The following is a 22,860-nucleotide window of genomic DNA, read 5'->3' as shown; positions in this document are numbered from 1 at the left end:
AGACAAACATCCAGAGACAAACATCCAGAGACAAAACATCCAGAGAAAAACATCCAGAGACAAACATCCAGAGACAAACATTCAGAGACAAACATCCAGAGACAAAACATCCAGAGACAAACATTCAGAGACAAACATCCAGAGACAAAACATCCAGAGACAAACATCCAGAGACAAACATCTAGAGACAAACATCTAGAGACAAACATCCAGAGACAAACATCCAGAGACAAACATCCAGAGACAAAACATCCAGAGAAAAACATCCAGAGACAAACATCCAGAGACAAAACATCCAGAGACAAACATCCAGAGACAAACATCTAGAGACAAACATCTAGAGACAAACATCCAGAGACAAACATCCAGAGACAAACATCCAGTGACAAACATCCAGAGACAAACATCCAGAGACAAAACATCCAGAGACAAACATCCAGAGACAAACATCTAGAGACAAACATCTAGAGACAAAACATCCAGAGAAAAACATCCAGAGACAAACATCCAGAGACAAAACATCCAGAGACAAACATCCAGAGACAAACATCTAGAGACAAACATCTAGAGACAAACATCCAGAGACAAACATCCAGAGACAAACATCCAGTGACAAACATCCAGAGACAAACATCCAGAGACAAAACATCTAGAGACAAACATCTAGAGACAAACATCCAGAGACAAACATCCAGAGACAAACATCCAGTGACAAAACATCCAGAGACAAAACATCCAGAGACAAACATCCAGAGACAAACATCTAGAGACAAAACATCCAGAGACAAAACATCCAGAGACAAACATCCAGAGACAAACATCCAGAGACAAAACATCTAGAGACAAACATCCAGAGACAAACATCCAGAGACAAAACATCCAGAGAAAAACATCCAGAGACAAACATCCAGAGACAAACATTCAGAGACAAACATCCAGAGACAAAACATCCAGAGACAAACATTCAGAGACAAACATCCAGAGACAAAACATCCAGAGACAAACATCCAGAGACAAACATCTAGAGACAAACATCTAGAGACAAACATCCAGAGACAAACATCCAGAGACAAACATCCAGAGACAAAACATCCAGAGAAAAACATCCAGAGACAAACATCCAGAGACAAAACATCCAGAGACAAACATCCAGAGACAAACATCTAGAGACAAACATCTAGAGACAAACATCCAGAGACAAACATCCAGAGACAAACATCCAGTGACAAACATCCAGAGACAAACATCCAGAGACAAAACATCCAGAGACAAACATCCAGAGACAAACATCTAGAGACAAACATCTAGAGACAAAACATCCAGAGACAAACATCCAGAGATGTTTGTCTCTAGATGTTTGTCTCTGGATATTTGTCTCTGGATGTTTGTCTCTAGAGACAAACTCTAGAGACAAACATCCAGAGACAAAACATCCAGAGAAAAACATCCAGAGACAAACATTCAGAGACAAACATTCAGAGATAAACATCCAGAGACAAAACATCCAGAGACAAACATCCAGAGACAAACATCTAGAGACAAACATCCAGAGACAAACATGCAGAGACAAAACATCTAGAGACAAACATCCAGAGACAAACATGCAGAGACAAAACATCTAGAGACAAACATCCAGAGACAAACATCCAGAGACAAACATCTAGAGACAAACATCCAGAGACAAACATGCAGAGACAAAACATCTAGAGACAAACATCCAGTGACAAAACATCCAGAGACAAACATCCAGAGACAAACATCTAGAGACAAACATCCAGAGACAAACATGCAGAGACAAAACATCTAGAGACAAACATCCAGAGACAAACATCCAGAGACAAAACATCTAGAGACAAACATCCAGTGACAAAACATCCAGAGACAAACATCTAGAGACAAACATCCAGAGACAAAACATCCAGAGACAAACATCCAGAGACAAAACATCCAGAGACAAACATCCAGTGACAAAACATCCAGAGACAAACATCTAGAGACAAACATCCAGAGACAAAACATCCAGAGACAAACATCCAGAGACAAACATCCAGAGACAAACATCCAGAGACAAAACATCCAGAGACAAAACATCCAGAGACAAACATCCAGAGACAAACATCCAGAGACAAACATCTAGAGACAAAACATCCAGAGACAAACATCCAGAGATGTTTGTCTCTAGATGTTTGTCTCTGGATATTTGTCTCTGGATGTTTGTCTCTAGAGACAAACTCTAGAGACAAACATCCAGAGACAAAACATCCAGAGAAAAACATCCAGAGACAAACATTCAGAGACAAACATTCAGAGATAAACATCCAGAGACAAAACATCCAGAGACAAACATCCAGAGACAAACATCTAGAGACAAACATCCAGAGACAAACATGCAGAGACAAAACATCTAGAGACAAACATCCAGAGACAAACATGCAGAGACAAAACATCTAGAGACAAACATCCAGAGACAAACATCCAGAGACAAACATCTAGAGACAAACATCCAGAGACAAACATGCAGAGACAAAACATCTAGAGACAAACATCCAGTGACAAAACATCCAGAGACAAACATCCAGAGACAAACATCTAGAGACAAACATCCAGAGACAAACATGCAGAGACAAAACATCTAGAGACAAACATCCAGAGACAAACATCCAGAGACAAAACATCTAGAGACAAACATCCAGTGACAAAACATCCAGAGACAAACATCTAGAGACAAACATCCAGAGACAAAACATCCAGAGACAAACATCCAGAGACAAAACATCCAGAGACAAACATCCAGTGACAAAACATCCAGAGACAAACATCTAGAGACAAACATCCAGAGACAAAACATCCAGAGACAAACATCCAGAGACAAACATCCAGAGACAAACATCCAGAGACAAAACATCCAGAGACAAAACATCCAGAGACAAACATCCAGAGACAAACATGCAGAGACAAAACATCCTGATGATCAGTCTCTTTGGACTGAAGGATGAAGAGCAGCAGGAACACAGAAGAATATCAACTGGATGCAGTGTGTGTGTGTGTGTGTGTGTGTGTGTGTGTGTGTGTGTGTGTGTACCTGTAAATAGTGGTCGCAGGCTGGTTCCCGGGATCATACGTGACCCTGACGTGACCCTGATGAAGCTCAACAGCGATAGGTTCATTGTCTCCGTTATAGAGCAGGATGCCGTTGTCCTCTGCTGTCGACACCTGCAACACACACACCAGAGTATTGACATGTGGGATATCATTTTTATTGTGTGTGTCTGTGTGTGTGTGTGTGTGTGTGTGTGTGTGTGTGAGTGTGTGTGTCTGTGTGTGTGTCTGTGTGTGTGTGTGTGTGTGTGTGTCCTCACCTGCAGGGAGATGTTGGCCTGGGGCCAGTTCTTGACGTCTTGAAGCTCGACGTACGAGTCTCTGTCCACGAAGTTGACGCTCACCAGCTTCTCACAGCTCTGACCCTCGAAGCCGGGGGGGCACTGACACTCGGCCGTGCCCGTCCCCTCCAGGCAGGGGGCGCCGTTCTGACAACTAGCCAGCTGGCACGGGGACGGGGGGACAAGGGCCACCTCACAGAACTGTCCACTGATGATGACATCACAAGTATCACAAGTGTCAAGATGATTTCTTTTATAAAGTTGTTTCATAAGGAACTTTGTCAACATCCTTTTCAAGCTTGTGCAAATCTTGGTCATATTGTTTCGTGCATATTATCATGTAAATATTATATTAATTAGATCAGGTATTAATCTAAGGTTATTTTTCATTATAATTCTGTTACTTTAGATCACCATCACTATATGATGCATGTTTCCCTGATCTTAAATCAAGATTCCTCTTCTGTGTTCCCTGTTTTTCCCAGTAATCCCAGTTTCCCAGGTACAGTTTCTGTACCTCCGACATTCCCAGCACTCCCAGTGTTCCCAGTACCTGTATCCCTGAGGACAGACGCAGCTGTAACCGTCCAGATGGTCGACGCACTGAGCTCCGTTCTGACAGCGATGATCCACACACTCGTTATAATCTATACTGCAGTCCGGCCCCACCCAGCCGGGGATACACACACACCTGGAACACACACACAGAGACACACACACACACACACACACACACATGTACAAACACACAGATAACACGACACATGATTCAGTCAACACAGTTCTGCTAACCCTAGTTTGTATTTGTCAGTCTTGTCGTCTTGGATCTTGATTGTGTGTTTAAGGTTTGGGTGGAGAACCCATGATGTGTGTGTGCTGTCACCTGGAGCCTGTGGGGGAGCTGACGCAGGTGGACTGATGCTGACAGGGGTTTCTCCCCGGAGAACACCCCCCCTCCTCTTCTTCACAAAACAGACCTGAGTGACGAGGATGATAGAAACAGTTTGAACATGAAGCAGCTCTTTTCTCCCGTCAGTGTCAGATCCACTGGGTTCTTCTGTGATAAGAGGAAAATGAATGGAGCTGATACCTGTGTAGTCAGGAGAACACAAGCAGGTGTAGTTCCCGACTCCGTCCACACAGGTGGCGCCGTTCTCACAACCATGGTCCTGACAGTCGTCCACGTTCACCTCGCAGAACGTGGCGTGGAAACCGAACGCACACGCGCAGCTGTGCAATGAAAAACAAACCGACAACTACTTCAGGGAGATAATGAAGAAGAAGAAATCTGACAAACAAAGTCGTGATCCAACGAGTTGTGAGAATCAAGTTGTAATTTCTTCAGGATCCAGAATCCAGAACAATCTGATCGTTGATAATCGGACACAAACTCAAAGTCCTGATTCTGAGGATCATGTGGAGCTGTGGAGGATTTTTACTATTTATAAAACATAAACTAAAACTAGGGCTACGTTGTAGCACTTGCGGGCCCGAGCACCCGCACGTTGAAGCCTGTTGCGGTCGGTGGAGAGAGCGATCGATGACCAAGCGCACATCATCGATCGAGCATGCACTTCTCCACGTTGCATGCGTTTTGCGCTCTGCGGCAGTAGGTTTGCCAGTAGGTGGCGCCATCACTATTATTACGCACAGACATATATATCTGTTCAAGTAGGCGCTCTGATGTAGCGTGAGAAATTTTGTGTCAATTGGACAATGTTTCCGCAACTTAATTTTCACACTGATCAATAGGTGGCGCTATGATCCTGAACTAATATTCATATATGGAGCTGTTCTATTCAGGATTGTGATCATAGGTCAGTAGTTTGGAGCCGGTTGGATAATGCAGAGTGGATTAACAAAGTACTTCCTGTTTCCTGGCGAATCAGTAGGTGGCGCTATGACACTGAGGAAATATTGACACATAGAGCTGTTCAGGCTTGGACTCTGACCATGTGACAGAAGTTTTGTAGTGATAGGACAATGCACAGTGGAGTTATGATAACATCGTGTCCTTTGGCGAAGGAAAATCCTTCGCCGCACATCAATGTTTACACGGTTTGAGGAAACGTCACAATTCTGACCATGATCTAATGACTTGACTGATCTGATTTGAGCTGTATATTGTAAATCAGCCAGGAGCAGTTCATCAAAGTATAAAACATGTCACTTCCTGTAGCCACCAGGGGGCGCTGTAATTTCAAGTCATAATTTCTGTGTAGATGTCATCAGGATGGCACCCTTGTCTTACATGTCTAGTTTGGACTCGATTGGACAATGTATGTCCGAGATACAGAACCTCGTGTTTTGATGGCGTTTAATCAAACTCAAGACGCCACGCCACGGTCACACGGTGTGACGAAAGGTCAATCTCTTAATCACTTTTTATCTCCATCTTGTTGTGATGGCACTGATCTTAATTTGAAGTTAATCTGATGAAAGCCCTGGGACAAGTGCATCAAGTAAAAATGTGGAATATGGAAAAAAAATGGCCACTTAATCCAAAATGGCGGCCTCCCTGTTTGGTCAAGCATACCTATCCAAGATATTTTTTTGTTTGTTATGAAACGACACATGTCCCGATAGATTTGTATAAATGTCGGCCATCGTAGTGCCGGGGTTGCCCTATAGGGGGCGCTGGTCAGTTTTTTTGCCACGCCCATTTCTTAAAACCATATGAATATCTTCAGGGGGGGGCTGTTGTTACACACATGTAGTTTGAGAGAGATAGAATCATGAACACTGAAGTTACAGCAATTTCGTGTTTCACGGCGAGTTGATGAACTTTAATGCCACGCCATTCATATGGCGTTTGACGAAAAGTCACGGTAATCTTATGTCTTCATTGTCAATGTCTTGGGACCCATTTGATACAGTTTGACATGGTTGAGGTCAGTGGATGAGGAGAAATTCATCCAAGTGTAAGACAAGCAAAAAACAAGACATTTCCTGTTGCCACCAGGGGGCGCTGCGGTTTTAAGTCATCATTTATGCATAGATGTCATCAGGCGGGGACTATTGTCTTACATGTCTAGTTTGGACTTGATTGGAACATGTATGTCCGAGATACAGATGCCCGTGTTTTGATGGCGTGTAACCAATTTTTAACGCCATGCCACGGTCACACGGTGTGATAAAAAAAAAATCCCTCAATCATTTTTTATCTCCATCTTGTTGTGATGACACTCATCTGAATTTGAAGTTGATCTGATGAAAGCCCTGGGACAAGTACGTAAAAGTAAAAATGTGGGATATTGCCAAAATGGCCACTAAAAGCAAAATGGCGGACTTCCTGTTGCGTTTTTCATAATGCTCCATGAGACTTTTTTTCATGACTGGTCACGATACACCTATATCCAGATTTTGATGAAAATCCGTTATGTGGAAACCTAGGGGCTGGTTCCAGGGGGCGCTGTAGAGCCATTTTGCCACGCCCAATTCCAATTACTCCAGAATACTAAAATATCCGCAGACCTTGAATTTCCTGCAAAGTTTCATAACTTTTTGAGCATGTCTAGACCCTGAAAAAGCCCCCCAAAGGGAAATAATAATAACTAGGGCTACGTTGTAGCACTTGCGGGCCCGAGCACCCGCACGTTGAAGCCTGTTGCGGTCGGTGGAGAGAGCGATCGATGACCAAGCGCACATCATCGATCGAGCATGCACTTCTCCACGTTGCATGCGTTTTGCGCTCTGCGGCAGTAGGTTTGCCAGTAGGTGGCGCCATCACTATTATTACACACAGACTTATAGATCTGTTCAAGTAGCCGCTCTGATGTAGCGTGAGCAGTTTCGTGTCAATTGGAAAATTTTACCACAATGTAATTTTCACACTGATCAGTAGGTGGCGCTATGACCGTGAACTAATGTTTATATATGGAGCTGTTCAGATCAGGATTGTGATCATAGGTCAGAAGTTTGGAGCAGGTTGGATAAGGCAGTGTGGATTAACAAAGTACTTCCTGTTTCCTGGCGAATCAGTAGGTGGCGCTATGACACTGAGGAAATATTGACACATAGAGCTGTTCAGGCTTGTACTCTTATCATGTGACAGAAGTTTGGTAGTGATAGGACAATGCACAGTGGAGTTATGATAACATCGTGTCCTTTGGCGAAGGAAAATCCTTCGCCGCACATCAATGTTTACACGGTTTGAGGAAACGTCACAATTCTGACCATGATCTAATGACTTGACTGATCTGATTTGAGCTGTATATTGTAAATCAGCCAGGAGCAGTTCATCAAAGTATAAAACATGTCACTTCCTGTAGCCACCAGGGGGCGCTGTAATTTCAAGTCATAATTTCTGTGTAGATGTCATCAGGATGGCACCCTTGTCTTACATGTCTAGTTTGGACTCGATTGGACAATGTATGTCCGAGATACAGAACCTCGTGTTTTGATGGCGTTTAATCAAACTCAAGACGCCACGCCACGGTCACACGGTGTGACGAAAGGTCAATCTCTTAATCACTTTTTATCTCCATCTTGTTGTGATGGCACTGATCTTAATTTGAAGTTAATCTGATGAAAGCCCTGGGACAAGTGCATCAAGTAAAAATGTGGAATATGGAAAAAAAATGGCCACTTAATCCAAAATGGCGGCCTCCCTGTTTGGTCAAGCATACCTATCCAAGATATTTTTTTGTTTGTTATGAAACGACACATGTCCCGATAGATTTGTATAAATGTCGGCCATCGTAGTGCCGGGGTTGCCCTATAGGGGGCGCTGGTCAGTTTTTTTGCCATGCCCATTTCTTAAAACCATATGAATATCTTCAGGGGGGGGCTGTTGTTACACACATGTAGTTTGAGAGAGATAGAATCATGAACACTGAAGTTACAGCAATTTCGTGTTTCACGGCGAGTTGATGAACTTTAATGCCACGCCATTCATATGGCGTTTGACGAAAAGTCACGGTAATCTTATGTCTTCATTGTCAATGTCTTGGGACCCATTTGATACAGTTTGACATGGTTGAGGTCAGTGGATGAGGAGAAATTCATCCAAGTGTAAGACAAGCAAAAAACAAGACATTTCCTGTTGCCACCAGGGGGCGCTGCGGTTTTAAGTCATCATTTATGCATAGATGTCATCAGGCGGGGACTATTGTCTTACATGTCTAGTTTGGACTTGATTGGAACATGTATGTCCGAGATACAGATGCCCGTGTTTTGATGGCGTGTAACCAATTTTTAACGCCATGCCACGGTCACACGGTGTGATAAAAAAAAAATCCCTCAATCATTTTTTATCTCCATCTTGTTGTGATGACACTCATCTGAATTTGAAGTTGATCTGATGAAAGCCCTGGGACAAGTACGTAAAAGTAAAAATGTGGGATATTGCCAAAATGGCCACTAAAAGCAAAATGGCGGACTTCCTGTTGCGTTTTTCATAATGCTCCATGAGACTTTTTTTCATGACTGGTCACGATACACCTATATCCAGATTTTGATGAAAATCCGTTATGTGGAAACCTAGGGGCTGGTTCCAGGGGGCGCTGTAGAGCCATTTTGCCACGCCCAATTCCAATTACTCCAGAATACTAAAATATCCGCAGACCTTGAATTTCCTGCAAAGTTTCATAACTTTTTGAGCATGTCTAGACCCTGAAAAAGCCCCCCAAAGGGAAATAATAATAATAATAATAATAATAAAAATCCTTACAGATTCAATAGGGCCTCTCACCATTCGGTGCTCGGGCCCTAACTAGGGCTACGTTGTAGCACTAACGGGCCCGAGCACAGGCGATTTCAAGTCTGTTGCGGTCGGTGAAGAAAGAGCGTTCGATGACCAAGCGCTCGTCTCCGTGTTACAAGCGTTTCGGCACTGCAGCAAGGATAAACGCCTCACTCTCTGCAGTCAGCAGGTGGTGCTATCGTTTTAAATCAATGTGTCTTTGAAGATTTCATCAGTTCGCGACTCTTGTCTTACAAGTCTGGTTTGGACTGGATTGGACCAAATATGTCCAAGATACAGAAGCTCATGTTTTAATGGCGTGTAATCAAACTTTGACGTCAAGCCAAGGTCACACCGTGAGACAAGAAATATATCTTTTAATAACTTTTCATCACCATCTTGTTGTTATGACACTCAACTAAATTTCACGTTGATCTGATGAAAGCTCTACAACAAGTACATCAAAGTAAAAGTGTGGAATATGGCCAAAATCGCTACCAAATCCAAAATGGCGGGCTTCCTGTGTGGTTTAGCATATCTGTCCAAGAGACTTATTTCTTTGTCATGAAAAGACACTTGTCCCTATCGATTTTTGTAGATGTAGACCAATCGTAGTGCCGGGGCTACCCTTTAGGGGGCGCTAGTCAGTTATTTTGACATGCCCAGTCCTTAAAACTATCTGTATATCTTCAGGGGTGGGCTGTTGATACACACATGTAGTTTGAGGGAGCTGGACCCATGAACACGGAAGTTACAGCAATTCCGTGTGTCATGGCGAGTTGAGCTTTGATGACACGCCATTAATAATCCGCATGATGAAAAGTCACAGCAATCTTATGCCTACATTATCAATGTCTTGAGACCTATTTGACACAGTTTGACATGGTTTCACAAAGTGGATGAGGAGAAATACATCCAAGTGTAAAATGTTCCAAAAACAAGACATTTCCTGCTGCCACCAGGAGGCGCTGTGATTTTAAGTCATTATTTCTGTGTTGATGTCTTCAGGTCGCGACTCTTGTCTTACATGTATAGTTTGGAGTTGATTGGACCAAATATGTCTGAGATAGAGAAGCTCGTGTTTTGATGGCGTTTCATCTAACTTTGACGCTATGCCACGGTCAGACGGTATGACGAAAAGTTGATCTTCCAATAACTTTTGATCTCCATTTTGTTGTGATGACACTGGTCTAAATTTTAAGTTGGTATGGTGAAAACTCTACGAGAAGTACATCAAAGAAAAAATATGGAATATGACCAAAATGGCCACTTAATCCAAAATGGCGGGCTTCCTGTTAATTCTTTCATTATGGTCCTTGAGGCTTTTTTGTGCATCTGGTCATGATACACAACTGTCTAGATTTTCGTGAGGATCGATGAATGCTAAATGAGGGGCTTTTCCGTAGGTGGCGCTGTTGAGCCACTTTGCCACGCCCATTTCCAAATACTCCAGAATACGTAAATTTAAACCACTTTCTAATTTACTGCAAACTTTTACAACTTTTTGAGCATGTTTAAAAATTCTCAGAATAATCCTTTCAATTTCAATAGGGCCTCTCACCAGAGGTGCTCGGGCCCTAACTAGGGCTACGTTGTAGCACTTGCGGGCCCGAGCACCCGCACGTTGAAGCCTGTTGCGGTCGGTGGAGAGAGCGATCGATGACCAAGCGCACATCATCGATCGAGCATGCACTTCTCCACGTTAAATGCGTTTTGCGCTCTGCGGCAGTAGGTTTGCCAGTAGGTGGCGCCATCACTATTATTACGCACAGACATATAGATCTCTTCATGTAGGCGCTCTGATGTAGCGTGAGCAATTTTGTGTCAATCGGACAATGTTAACACAACTTAATTTTCACACTGATCAGTAGGTGGCGCTCTGACCCTGAACTAATATTTATATGTGGAGCTGTTCAGATCAGTATTGTGATCATAGGTCAGTAGTTTGGAGCCGGTTGGATAATGCAGAGTGGATTAACAAAGTACTTCCTGTTTCCTGGCGAATCAGTAGGTGGCGCTATGACACTGAGGAAATATTGACACATAGAGCTGTTCAGGCTTGGACTCTGACCATGTGACAGAAGTTTTGTAGTGATAGGACAATGCACAGTGGAGTTATGATAACATCGTGTCCTTTGGCGAAGGAAAATCCTTCGCCGCACATCAATGTTTACACGGTTTGAGGAAACGTCACAATTCTGACCATGATCTAATGACTTGACTGATCTGATTTGAGCTGTATATTGTAAATCAGCCAGGAGCAGTTCATCAAAGTATAAAACATGTCACTTCCTGTAGCCACCAGGGGGCGCTGTAATTTCAAGTCATAATTTCTGTGTAGATGTCATCAGGATGGCACCCTTGTCTTACATGTCTAGTTTGGACTCGATTGGACAATGTATGTCCGAGATACAGAACCTCGTGTTTTGATGGCGTTTAATCAAACTCAAGACGCCACGCCACGGTCACACGGTGTGACGAAAGGTCAATCTCTTAATCACTTTTTATCTCCATCTTGTTATGATGGCACTGATCTTAATTTGAAGTTAATCTGATGAAAGCCCTGGGACAAGTGCATCAAGTAAAAATGTGGAATATGGAAAAAAAATGGCCACTTAATCCAAAATGGCGGCCTCCCTGTTTGGTCAAGCATACCTATCCAAGATATTTTTTTGTTTGTTATGAAACGACACATGTCCCGATAGATTTGTATAAATGTCGGCCATCGTAGTGCCGGGGTTGCCCTATAGGGGGCGCTGGTCAGTTTTTTTGCCACGCCCATTTCTTAAAACCATATGAATATCTTCAGGGGGGGGCTGTTGTTACACACATGTAGTTTGAGAGAGATAGAATCATGAACACTGAAGTTACAGCAATTTCGTGTTTCACGGCGAGTTGATGAACTTTAATGCCACGCCATTCATATGGCGTTTGACGAAAAGTCACGGTAATCTTATGTCTTCATTGTCAATGTCTTGGGGCCCATTTGATACAGTTTGACATGGTTGAGGTCAGTGGATGAGGAGAAATTCATCCAAGTGTAAGACAAGCAAAAAACAAGACATTTCCTGTTGCCACCAGGGGGCGCTGCGGTTTTAAGTCATCATTTATGCATAGATGTCATCAGGCGGGGACTATTGTCTTACATGTCTAGTTTGGACTTGATTGGAACATGTATGTCCGAGATACAGATGCCCGTGTTTTGATGGCGTGTAACCAATTTTTGACGCCATGCCACGGTCACATGGTGTGATAAAAAAAAAATCCCTCAATCATTTTTTATCTCCATCTTGTTGTGATGACACTCATCTGAATTTGAAGTTGATCTGATGAAAGCCCTGGGACAAGTACGTAAAAGTAAAAATGTGGGATATTGCCAAAATGGCCACTAAAAGCAAAATGGCGGACTTCCTGTTGCGTTTTTCATAATGCTCCATGAGACTTTTTTTCATGACTGGTCACGATACACCTATATCCAGACTTTGATGAAAATCCGTTATGTGGAAACCTAGGGGCTGGTTCCAGGGGGCGCTGTAGAGCCATTTTGCCACGCCCAATTCCAATTACTCCAGAATACTAAAATATCCGCAGACCTTGAATTTCCTGCAAAGTTTCATAACTTTTTGAGCATGTCTAGACCCTGAAAAAGCCCCCCAAAGGGAAATAATAATAATAATAATAATAATAATAAAAATCCTTACAGATTCAATAGGGCCTCTCACCATTCGGTGCTCGGGCCCTAATAATAATAATAAAAATCCTTACAGATTCAATAGGGCCTCTCACCATTCGGTGCTCGGGCCCTAATAATAATAAAAATCCTTACAGATTCAATAGGGCCTCTCACCATTCGGTGCTCGGGCCCTAATAATAAAAATCCTTACAGATTCAATAGGGCCTCTCACCATTCGGTGCTCGGGCCCTAATAATAATAATAAATAGATCTGTTCAAGTAGCCGCTCTGATGTAGCGTGAGCAGTTTCGTGTCAATTGGAAAATTTTACCACAATGTAATTTTCACACTGATCAGTAGGTGGCGCTATGACCCTGAACTAATGTTTATATATGGAGCTGTTCAGATCAGGATTGTGATCATAGGTCAGAAGTTTGGAGCCGGTTGGATAAGGCAGTGTGGATTAACAAAGTACTTCCTGTTTCATGGATAATCAGTAGGTGGCGCTATGACACTGAGGAAATATTGACACATAGAGCTGTTCAGGCTTGTACTCTTATCATGTGACAGAAGTTTGGTAGTGATAGGACAATGCACAGTGGACTTATGAAAACATCGTGTCCTTTGGCGAAGGATGATCCTTCGCCGCACCTCAATGTTTAAATGGTTTGAGGAAATGTCACAATTCTGACCTTGATTCAATGACTTGACTGAGCTCATTTGAGCTGTATATCTTAAAGCAGTCAGGAGCAGTTCATCAAAGAATAAAACATGTCACTTCCTGTAGCCACCAGGGGGCGCTGTAATTTCAAGTCATAATTTCTGTGTAGATGTCATCAGGATGGCACCCTTGTGTTACATGTCTAGTTTGGACTCGATTGGACAATGTATGTCCGAGATACAGAACCTCGTGTTTTGATGGCGTTTAATCAAACTCAAGACGCCACGCCACGGTCACACGGTGTGACGAAAGGTCAATCTCTTAATCACTTTTTATCTCCATCTTGTTGTGATGGCACTGATCTTAATTTGAAGTTAATCTGATGAAAGCCCTGGGACAAGTGCATCAAGTAAAAATGTGGAATATGGAAAAAAAATGGCCACTTAATCCAAAATGGCGGCCTCCCTGTTTGGTCAAGCATACCTATCCAAGATATTTTTTTGTTTGTTATGAAACGACACATGTCCCGATAGATTTGTATAAATGTCGGCCATCGTAGTGCCGGGGTTGCCCTATAGGGGGCGCTGGTCAGTTTTTTTGCCACGCCCATTTCTTAAAACCATATGAATATCTTCAGGGGGGGGCTGTTGTTACACACATGTAGTTTGAGAGAGATAAAATCATGAACACTGAAGTTACAGCAATTTCGTGTTTCACGGCGAGTTGATGAACTTTAATGCCACGCCATTCATATGGCGTTTGACGAAAAGTCACGGTAATCTTATGTCTTCATTGTCAATGTCTTGGGACCCATTTGATACAGTTTGACATGGTTGAGGTCAGTGGATGAGGAGAAATTCATCCAAGTGTAAGACAAGCAAAAAACAAGACATTTCCTGTTGCCACCAGGGGGCGCTGCGGTTTTAAGTCATCATTTATGCATAGATGTCATCAGGCGGGGACTATTGTCTTACATGTCTAGTTTGGACTTGATTGGAACATGTATGTCCGAGATACAGATGCCCGTGTTTTGATGGCGTGTAACCAATTTTTAACGCCATGCCACGGTCACACGGTGTGATAAAAAAAAAATCCCTCAATCATTTTTTATCTCCATCTTGTTGTGATGACACTCATCTGAATTTGAAGTTGATCTGATGAAAGCCCTGGGACAAGTACGTAAAAGTAAAAATGTGGGATATTGCCAAAATGGCCACTAAAAGCAAAATGGCGGACTTCCTGTTGCGTTTTTCATAATGCTCCATGAGACTTTTTTTCATGACTGGTCACGATACACCTATATCCAGATTTTGATGAAAATCCGTTATGTGGAAACCTAGGGGCTGGTTCCAGGGGGCGCTGTAGAGCCATTTTGCCACGCCCAATTCCAATTACTCCAGAATACTAAAATATCCGCAGACCTTGAATTTCCTGCAAAGTTTCATAACTTTTTGAGCATGTCTAGACCCTGAAAAAGCCCCCCAAAGGGAAATAATAATAATAATAATAATAATAATAATAATAATAATAATAATAATAATAATAATAATAATAATAATAAAAATCCTTACAGATTCAATAGGGCCTCTCACCATTCGGTGCTCGGGCCCTAATAATAATAAGAACTAGGGCTACGTTGTAGCACTTGCGGGCCCGAGCACCCGCACGTTGAAGCCTGTTGCGGTCGGTGGAGAGAGCGATCGATGACCAAGCGCACATCATCGATCGAGCATGCACTTCTCCACGTTAAATGCGTTTTGCGCTCTGCGGCAGTAGGTTTGCCAGTAGGTGGCGCCATCACTATTAATACGCACAGACATATATATCTGTTCATGTAGGCGCTCTGATGTAGCGTGAGCAATTTTGTGTCAATCGGACAATGTTAACACAACTTAATTTTCACACTGATCAGTAGGTGGCGCTCTGACCCTGAACTAATATTTATATGTGGAGCTGTTCAGATCAGGATTGTGATCATAGGTCAGAAGTTTGGAGCCAGTTGGATAAGGCAGTGTGGATTAACAAAGTACTTCCTGTTTCATGGATAATCAGTAGGTGGCGCTATGACACTGAGGAAATATTGACACATAGAGCTGTTCAGGCTTGTACTCTTATCATGTGACAGAAGTTTGGTAGTGATAGGACAATGCACAGTGGACTTATGAAAACATCGTGTCCTTTGGCGAAGGATGATCCTTCGCCGCACCTCAATGTTTAAATGGTTTGAGGAAATGTCACAATTCTGACCTTGATTCAATGACTTGACTGAGCTCATTTGAGCTGTATATCTTAAAGCAGCCAGGAGCAGTTCATCAAAGAATAAAACATGTCAATTCATGTTGCCACCAGGGGGCGCTGTGATTTCAAGTCATAATTTCTGTGTAGATGTCATCAGGCCGTTTGGCGTGTAACCAAACTTTAACCCCATGCCACGGTCACACGGTGTGAAGGGAAAGAAATCCCTTAATCAGTTTTTATCTCAATCTTGTTGTGATGACACTCATCTGAATTTGAAGTTTATCTGATGAAAGCTCTACGACAAGTAAATCAAAGTAAAAATGTGGAATAGGGCTAAAATGGCCACTAAATCCAAAATGGCGGGCTTCCTGTTTAGTCTAGCATATCTATCCAAGAGACTTATTTGTTTGTTATGAAAAGACACATGCCCAAATCGATTTTTGTACATGTCGGCCAATCGTAGTGCCGGGGCTGCCCGTTAGGGGGCGCTAGTCAGTTATTTTGCCACGCCCATTCCTTAAAACCATATGAAAATCTTCAGGGGGGGGATGTTGTTGCACACATTTAGTTTGAGTGAGATAGAGCCATGAACACTGAAGTTAGAGCAATTTCGTGTTTCGCGGCGAGTTGATGAACTTTGATGCCACCCCATTAATATGGCGTTTGACGAAAAGTCACAGTTATCTTATGCCTTCATTATCAATGTCTTGAGACCCATTTGATACAGTTTGACATGGTTGAGGTCAGTGGATGAGGAGGAATACATCCAAGTGTAAGACAAGCAAAAAACAAGACATTTCCTGGTGCCACCAGGGGGCGCTGTGATTTTAAGTCATTATTTCTGTGTAGATGTCATCAGGCCGGGACTCTTCTCTTACATGTCTAGTTTGGACTTGATTGGACCATGTATGTTTGAGATACAGATGCTCGTGTTTTGATGGCGTGGAACCAAACTTTGACGACACGCCACGGTCACACGAAGTGACGGAAAAAAATTCCGTTGATCATTTTTTTTCTCAATCTTGTTGTGATGACACGCGTCTAATTTTTAAGTTGATCTGATGAAAGCTCTACGACAAGTACATTAAACTAAAAATGTGGAATTTGGCCAAAATGGCCACTAAATCCAAAATGGCGGGCTTCCTGTTGCGTTTTTCATAATGCTCCAAGAGACTTTTTTCTATGATTATTCACGTTACACCAGTGTCTAGATTTTGGTGAAAATCGCTTATGTGGAAACCTAAGGGCTGGTTCCAGGGGGCGCTGTTGAGCCGTTTTGCCACGCCCATTTCCAAATACTCCAGATTGCGTAAATTTTCACCACTCTCTAATTTACTGGAAAGTTTAAAAACTTTTTGAGCACGTTGAAGCCCTCAAAAAGCCAATTCATTGTTCGGAGAATAATAATAATAATAATAATAAGAATAATGCCTACAATTTTAATAGGGCCTCTCACCATTCGGTGCTCGGGCCCTAATAATGCCTACAATTTCAATAGGGCCTCTCACCATTCGGTGCTCGGGCCCTAACTAGGGCTACGTTGTAGCACTTGCGGGCCCGAGCACCCGCACGTTGAAGCCTGTTGCGGTCGGTGGAGAGAGCGATCGATGACCAAGCGCACATCATCGATCGAGCATGCACTTCTCCACGTTAAATGCGTTTTGCGCTCTGCGGCAGTAGGTTTGCCAGTAGGTGGCGCCATCACTATTATTACGCACAGACATATAGATCTGTTCAAGTAGGCGCTCTGATGTAGCGTGAGAAATTTTGTGTCAATTGGACAATGTTTCCGCAACTTAATTTTCACACTGATCAATAGGTGGCGCTATGATCCTGAACTAATATTCATATATGGAGCTGTTCTATTCAGGATTGTGATCATAGGTCAGTAGTTTGGAGCCGGTTGGATAATGCAGAGTGGATTAACAAAGTACTTCCTGTTTCCTGGCGAATCAGTAGGTGGCGCTATGACACTGAGGAAATATTGACACATAGAGCTGTTCAGGCTTGGACTCTGACCATGTGACAGAAGTTTTGTAGTGATAGGACAATGCACAGTGGAGTTATGATAACATCGTGTCCTTTGGCGAAGGAAAATCCTTCGCCGCACATCAATGTTTACACGGTTTGAGGAAACGTCACAATTCTGACCATGATCTAATGACTTGACTGATCTGATTTGAGCTGTATATTGTAAATCAGCCAGGAGCAGTTCATCAAAGTATAAAACATGTCACTTCCTGTAGCCACCAGGGGGCGCTGTAATTTCAAGTCATAATTTCTGTGTAGATGTCATCAGGATGGCACCCTTGTCTTACATGTCTAGTTTGGACTCGATTGGACAATGTATGTCCGAGATACAGAACCTCGTGTTTTGATGGCGTTTAATCAAACTCAAGACGCCACGCCACGGTCACACGGTGTGACGAAAGGTCAATCTCTTAATCACTTTTTATCTCCATCTTGTTGTGATGGCACTGATCTTAATTTGAAGTTAATCTGATGAAAGCCCTGGGACAAGTGCATCAAGTAAAAATGTAGAATATGGAAAAAAAATGGCCACTTAATCCAAAATGGCGGCCTCCCTGTTTGGTCAAGCATACCTATCCAAGATATTTTTTTGTTTGTTATGAAACGACACATGTCCCGATAGATTTGTATAAATGTCGGCCATCGTAGTGCCGGGGTTGCCCTATAGGGGGCGCTGGTCAGTTTTTTTGCCACGCCCATTTCTTAAAACCATATGAATATCTTCAGGGGGGGGCTGTTGTTACACACATGTAGTTTGAGAGAGATAGAATCATGAACACTGAAGTTACAGCAATTTCGTGTTTCACGGCGAGTTGATGAACTTTAATGCCACGCCATTCATATGGCGTTTGACGAAAAGTCACGGTAATCTTATGTCTTCATTGTCAATGTCTTGGGACCCATTTGATACAGTTTGACATGGTTGAGGTCAGTGGATGAGGAGAAATTCATCCAAGTGTAAGACAAGCAAAAAACAAGACATTTCCTGTTGCCACCAGGGGGCGCTGCGGTTTTAAGTCATCATTTATGCATAGATGTCATCAGGCGGGGACTATTGTCTTACATGTCTAGTTTGGACTTGATTGGAACATGTATGTCCGAGATACAGATGCCCGTGTTTTGATGGCGTGTAACCAATTTTTAACGCCATGCCACGGTCACACGGTGTGATAAAAAAAAAATCCCTCAATCATTTTTTATCTCCATCTTGTTGTGATGACACTCATCTGAATTTGAAGTTGATCTGATGAAAGCCCTGGGACAAGTACGTAAAAGTAAAAATGTGGGATATTGCCAAAATGGCCACTAAAAGCAAAATGGCGGACTTCCTGTTGCGTTTTTCATAATGCTCCATGAGACTTTTTTTCATGACTGGTCACGATACACCTATATCCAGATTTTGATGAAAATCCGTTATGTGGAAACCTAGGGGCTGGTTCCAGGGGGCGCTGTAGAGCCATTTTGCCACGCCCAATTCCAATTACTCCAGAATACTAAAATATCCGCAGACCTTGAATTTCCTGCAAAGTTTCATAACTTTTTGAGCATGTCTAGACCCTGAAAAAGCCCCCCAAAGGGAAATAATAATAATAATAATAATAATAATAATAATAATAAAAACTTTTTGAGCACGTTGAAGCCCTCAAAAAGCCAATTCATTGTTCGGAGAATAATAAGAACTAGGGCTACGTTGTAGCACTTGCGGGCCCGAGCACCCGCACGTTGAAGCCTGTTGCGGTCGGTGGAGAGAGCGATCGATGACCAAGCGCACATCATCGATCGAGCATGCACTTCTCCACGTTAAATGCGTTTTGCGCTCTGCGGCAGTAGGTTTGCCAGTAGGTGGCGCCATCACTATTATTACGCACAGACATATAGATCTCTTCATGTAGGCGCTCTGATGTAGCGTGAGCAATTTTGTGTCAATCGGACAATGTTAACACAACTTAATTTTCACACTGATCAGTAGGTGGCGCTCTGACCCTGAACTAATATTTATATGTGGAGCTGTTCAGATCAGTATTGTGATCATAGGTCAGTAGTTTGGAGCCGGTTGGATAATGCAGAGTGGATTAACAAAGTACTTCCTGTTTCCTGGCGAATCAGTAGGTGGCGCTATGACACTGAGGAAATATTGACACATAGAGCTGTTCAGGCTTGGACTCTGACCATGTGACAGAAGTTTTGTAGTGATAGGACAATGCACAGTGGAGTTATGATAACATCGTGTCCTTTGGCGAAGGAAAATCCTTCGCCGCACATCAATGTTTACACGGTTTGAGGAAACGTCACAATTCTGACCATGATCTAATGACTTGACTGATCTGATTTGAGCTGTATATTGTAAATCAGCCAGGAGCAGTTCATCAAAGTATAAAACATGTCACTTCCTGTAGCCACCAGGGGGCGCTGTAATTTCAAGTCATAATTTCTGTGTAGATGTCATCAGGATGGCACCCTTGTCTTACATGTCTAGTTTGGACTCGATTGGACAATGTATGTCCGAGATACAGAACCTCGTGTTTTGATGGCGTTTAATCAAACTCAAGACGCCACGCCACGGTCACACGGTGTGACGAAAGGTCAATCTCTTAATCACTTTTTATCTCCATCTTGTTATGATGGCACTGATCTTAATTTGAAGTTAATCTGATGAAAGCCCTGGGACAAGTGCATCAAGTAAAAATGTGGAATATGGAAAAAAAATGGCCACTTAATCCAAAATGGCGGCCTCCCTGTTTGGTCAAGCATACCTATCCAAGATATTTTTTTGTTTGTTATGAAACGACACATGTCCCGATAGATTTGTATAAATGTCGGCCATCGTAGTGCCGGGGTTGCCCTATAGGGGGCGCTGGTCAGTTTTTTTGCCACGCCCATTTCTTAAAACCATATGAATATCTTCAGGGGGGGGCTGTTGTTACACACATGTAGTTTGAGAGAGATAGAATCATGAACACTGAAGTTACAGCAATTTCGTGTTTCACGGCGAGTTGATGAACTTTAATGCCACGCCATTCATATGGCGTTTGACGAAAAGTCACGGTAATCTTATGTCTTCATTGTCAATGTCTTGGGGCCCATTTGATACAGTTTGACATGGTTGAGGTCAGTGGATGAGGAGAAATTCATCCAAGTGTAAGACAAGCAAAAAACAAGACATTTCCTGTTGCCACCAGGGGGCGCTGCGGTTTTAAGTCATCATTTATGCATAGATGTCATCAGGCGGGGACTATTGTCTTACATGTCTAGTTTGGACTTGATTGGAACATGTATGTCCGAGATACAGATGCCCGTGTTTTGATGGCGTGTAACCAATTTTTGACGCCATGCCACGGTCACATGGTGTGATAAAAAAAAAATCCCTCAATCATTTTTTATCTCCATCTTGTTGTGATGACACTCATCTGAATTTGAAGTTGATCTGATGAAAGCCCTGGGACAAGTACGTAAAAGTAAAAATGTGGGATATTGCCAAAATGGCCACTAAAAGCAAAATGGCGGACTTCCTGTTGCGTTTTTCATAATGCTCCATGAGACTTTTTTTCATGACTGGTCACGATACACCTATATCCAGACTTTGATGAAAATCCGTTATGTGGAAACCTAGGGGCTGGTTCCAGGGGGCGCTGTAGAGCCATTTTGCCACGCCCAATTCCAATTACTCCAGAATACTAAAATATCCGCAGACCTTGAATTTCCTGCAAAGTTTCATAACTTTTTGAGCATGTCTAGACCCTGAAAAAGCCCCCCAAAGGGAAATAATAATAATAATAATAATAATAATAATAATAATAAAAACTTTTTGAGCACGTTGAAGCCCTCAAAAAGCCAATTCATTGTTCGGAGAATAATAAGAACTAGGGCTACGTTGTAGCACTTGCGGGCCCGAGCACCCGCACGTTGAAGCCTGTTGCGGTCGGTGGAGAGAGCGATCGATGACCAAGCGCACATCATCGATCGAGCATGCACTTCTCCACGTTAAATGCGTTTTGCGCTCTGCGGCAGTAGGTTTGCCAGTAGGTGGCGCCATCACTATTATTACGCACAGACATATAGATCTCTTCATGTAGGCGCTCTGATGTAGCGTGAGCAATTTTGTGTCAATCGGACAATGTTAACACAACTTAATTTTCACACTGATCAGTAGGTGGCGCTCTGACCCTGAACTAATATTTATATGTGGAGCTGTTCAGATCAGTATTGTGATCATAGGTCAGTAGTTTGGAGCCGGTTGGATAATGCAGAGTGGATTAACAAAGTACTTCCTGTTTCCTGGCGAATCAGTAGGTGGCGCTATGACACTGAGGAAATATTGACACATAGAGCTGTTCAGGCTTGGACTCTGACCATGTGACAGAAGTTTTGTAGTGATAGGACAATGCACAGTGGAGTTATGATAACATCGTGTCCTTTGGCGAAGGAAAATCCTTCGCCGCACATCAATGTTTACACGGTTTGAGGAAACGTCACAATTCTGACCATGATCTAATGACTTGACTGATCTGATTTGAGCTGTATATTGTAAATCAGCCAGGAGCAGTTCATCAAAGTATAAAACATGTCACTTCCTGTAGCCACCAGGGGGCGCTGTAATTTCAAGTCATAATTTCTGTGTAGATGTCATCAGGATGGCACCCTTGTCTTACATGTCTAGTTTGGACTCGATTGGACAATGTATGTCCGAGATACAGAACCTCGTGTTTTGATGGCGTTTAATCAAACTCAAGACGCCACGCCACGGTCACACGGTGTGACGAAAGGTCAATCTCTTAATCACTTTTTATCTCCATCTTGTTATGATGGCACTGATCTTAATTTGAAGTTAATCTGATGAAAGCCCTGGGACAAGTGCATCAAGTAAAAATGTGGAATATGGAAAAAAAATGGCCACTTAATCCAAAATGGCGGCCTCCCTGTTTGGTCAAGCATACCTATCCAAGATATTTTTTTGTTTGTTATGAAACGACACATGTCCCGATAGATTTGTATAAATGTCGGCCATCGTAGTGCCGGGGTTGCCCTATAGGGGGCGCTGGTCAGTTTTTTTGCCACGCCCATTTCTTAAAACCATATGAATATCTTCAGGGGGGGGCTGTTGTTACACACATGTAGTTTGAGAGAGATAGAATCATGAACACTGAAGTTACAGCAATTTCGTGTTTCACGGCGAGTTGATGAACTTTAATGCCAC

At 42.7% G+C, this 22,860-nt stretch overlaps 1 protein-coding gene across 1 annotated transcript in view; it reads right to left on the bottom strand.

Annotated features, from left to right (window-relative positions):
• LOC128437504 (slit homolog 1 protein) overlaps positions 1-22,860 on the bottom strand; it is a 90,526-nt gene that overhangs the window by 11,850 nt on the left and 55,816 nt on the right. The window contains exons 29-33 of the mRNA XM_053419689.1: positions 4,471-4,610; positions 4,264-4,357; positions 3,934-4,071; positions 3,360-3,588; positions 3,083-3,213 (exon numbers count right to left, since the gene is read on the bottom strand). Of these exons, the coding sequence (XP_053275664.1) occupies positions 3,083-3,213; positions 3,360-3,588; positions 3,934-4,071; positions 4,264-4,357; positions 4,471-4,610 (732 nt within the window). The remainder of the gene's footprint in view (positions 1-3,082; positions 3,214-3,359; positions 3,589-3,933; positions 4,072-4,263; positions 4,358-4,470; positions 4,611-22,860) is intronic.

The sequence above is a fragment of the Pleuronectes platessa genome, chromosome 3, assembly GCF_947347685.1.
Source record: "Pleuronectes platessa chromosome 3, fPlePla1.1, whole genome shotgun sequence".
NCBI classification, from domain to species: domain Eukaryota; kingdom Metazoa; phylum Chordata; class Actinopteri; order Pleuronectiformes; family Pleuronectidae; genus Pleuronectes; species Pleuronectes platessa.
This window is presented reverse-complemented; position numbering and strand designations above follow the sequence as displayed.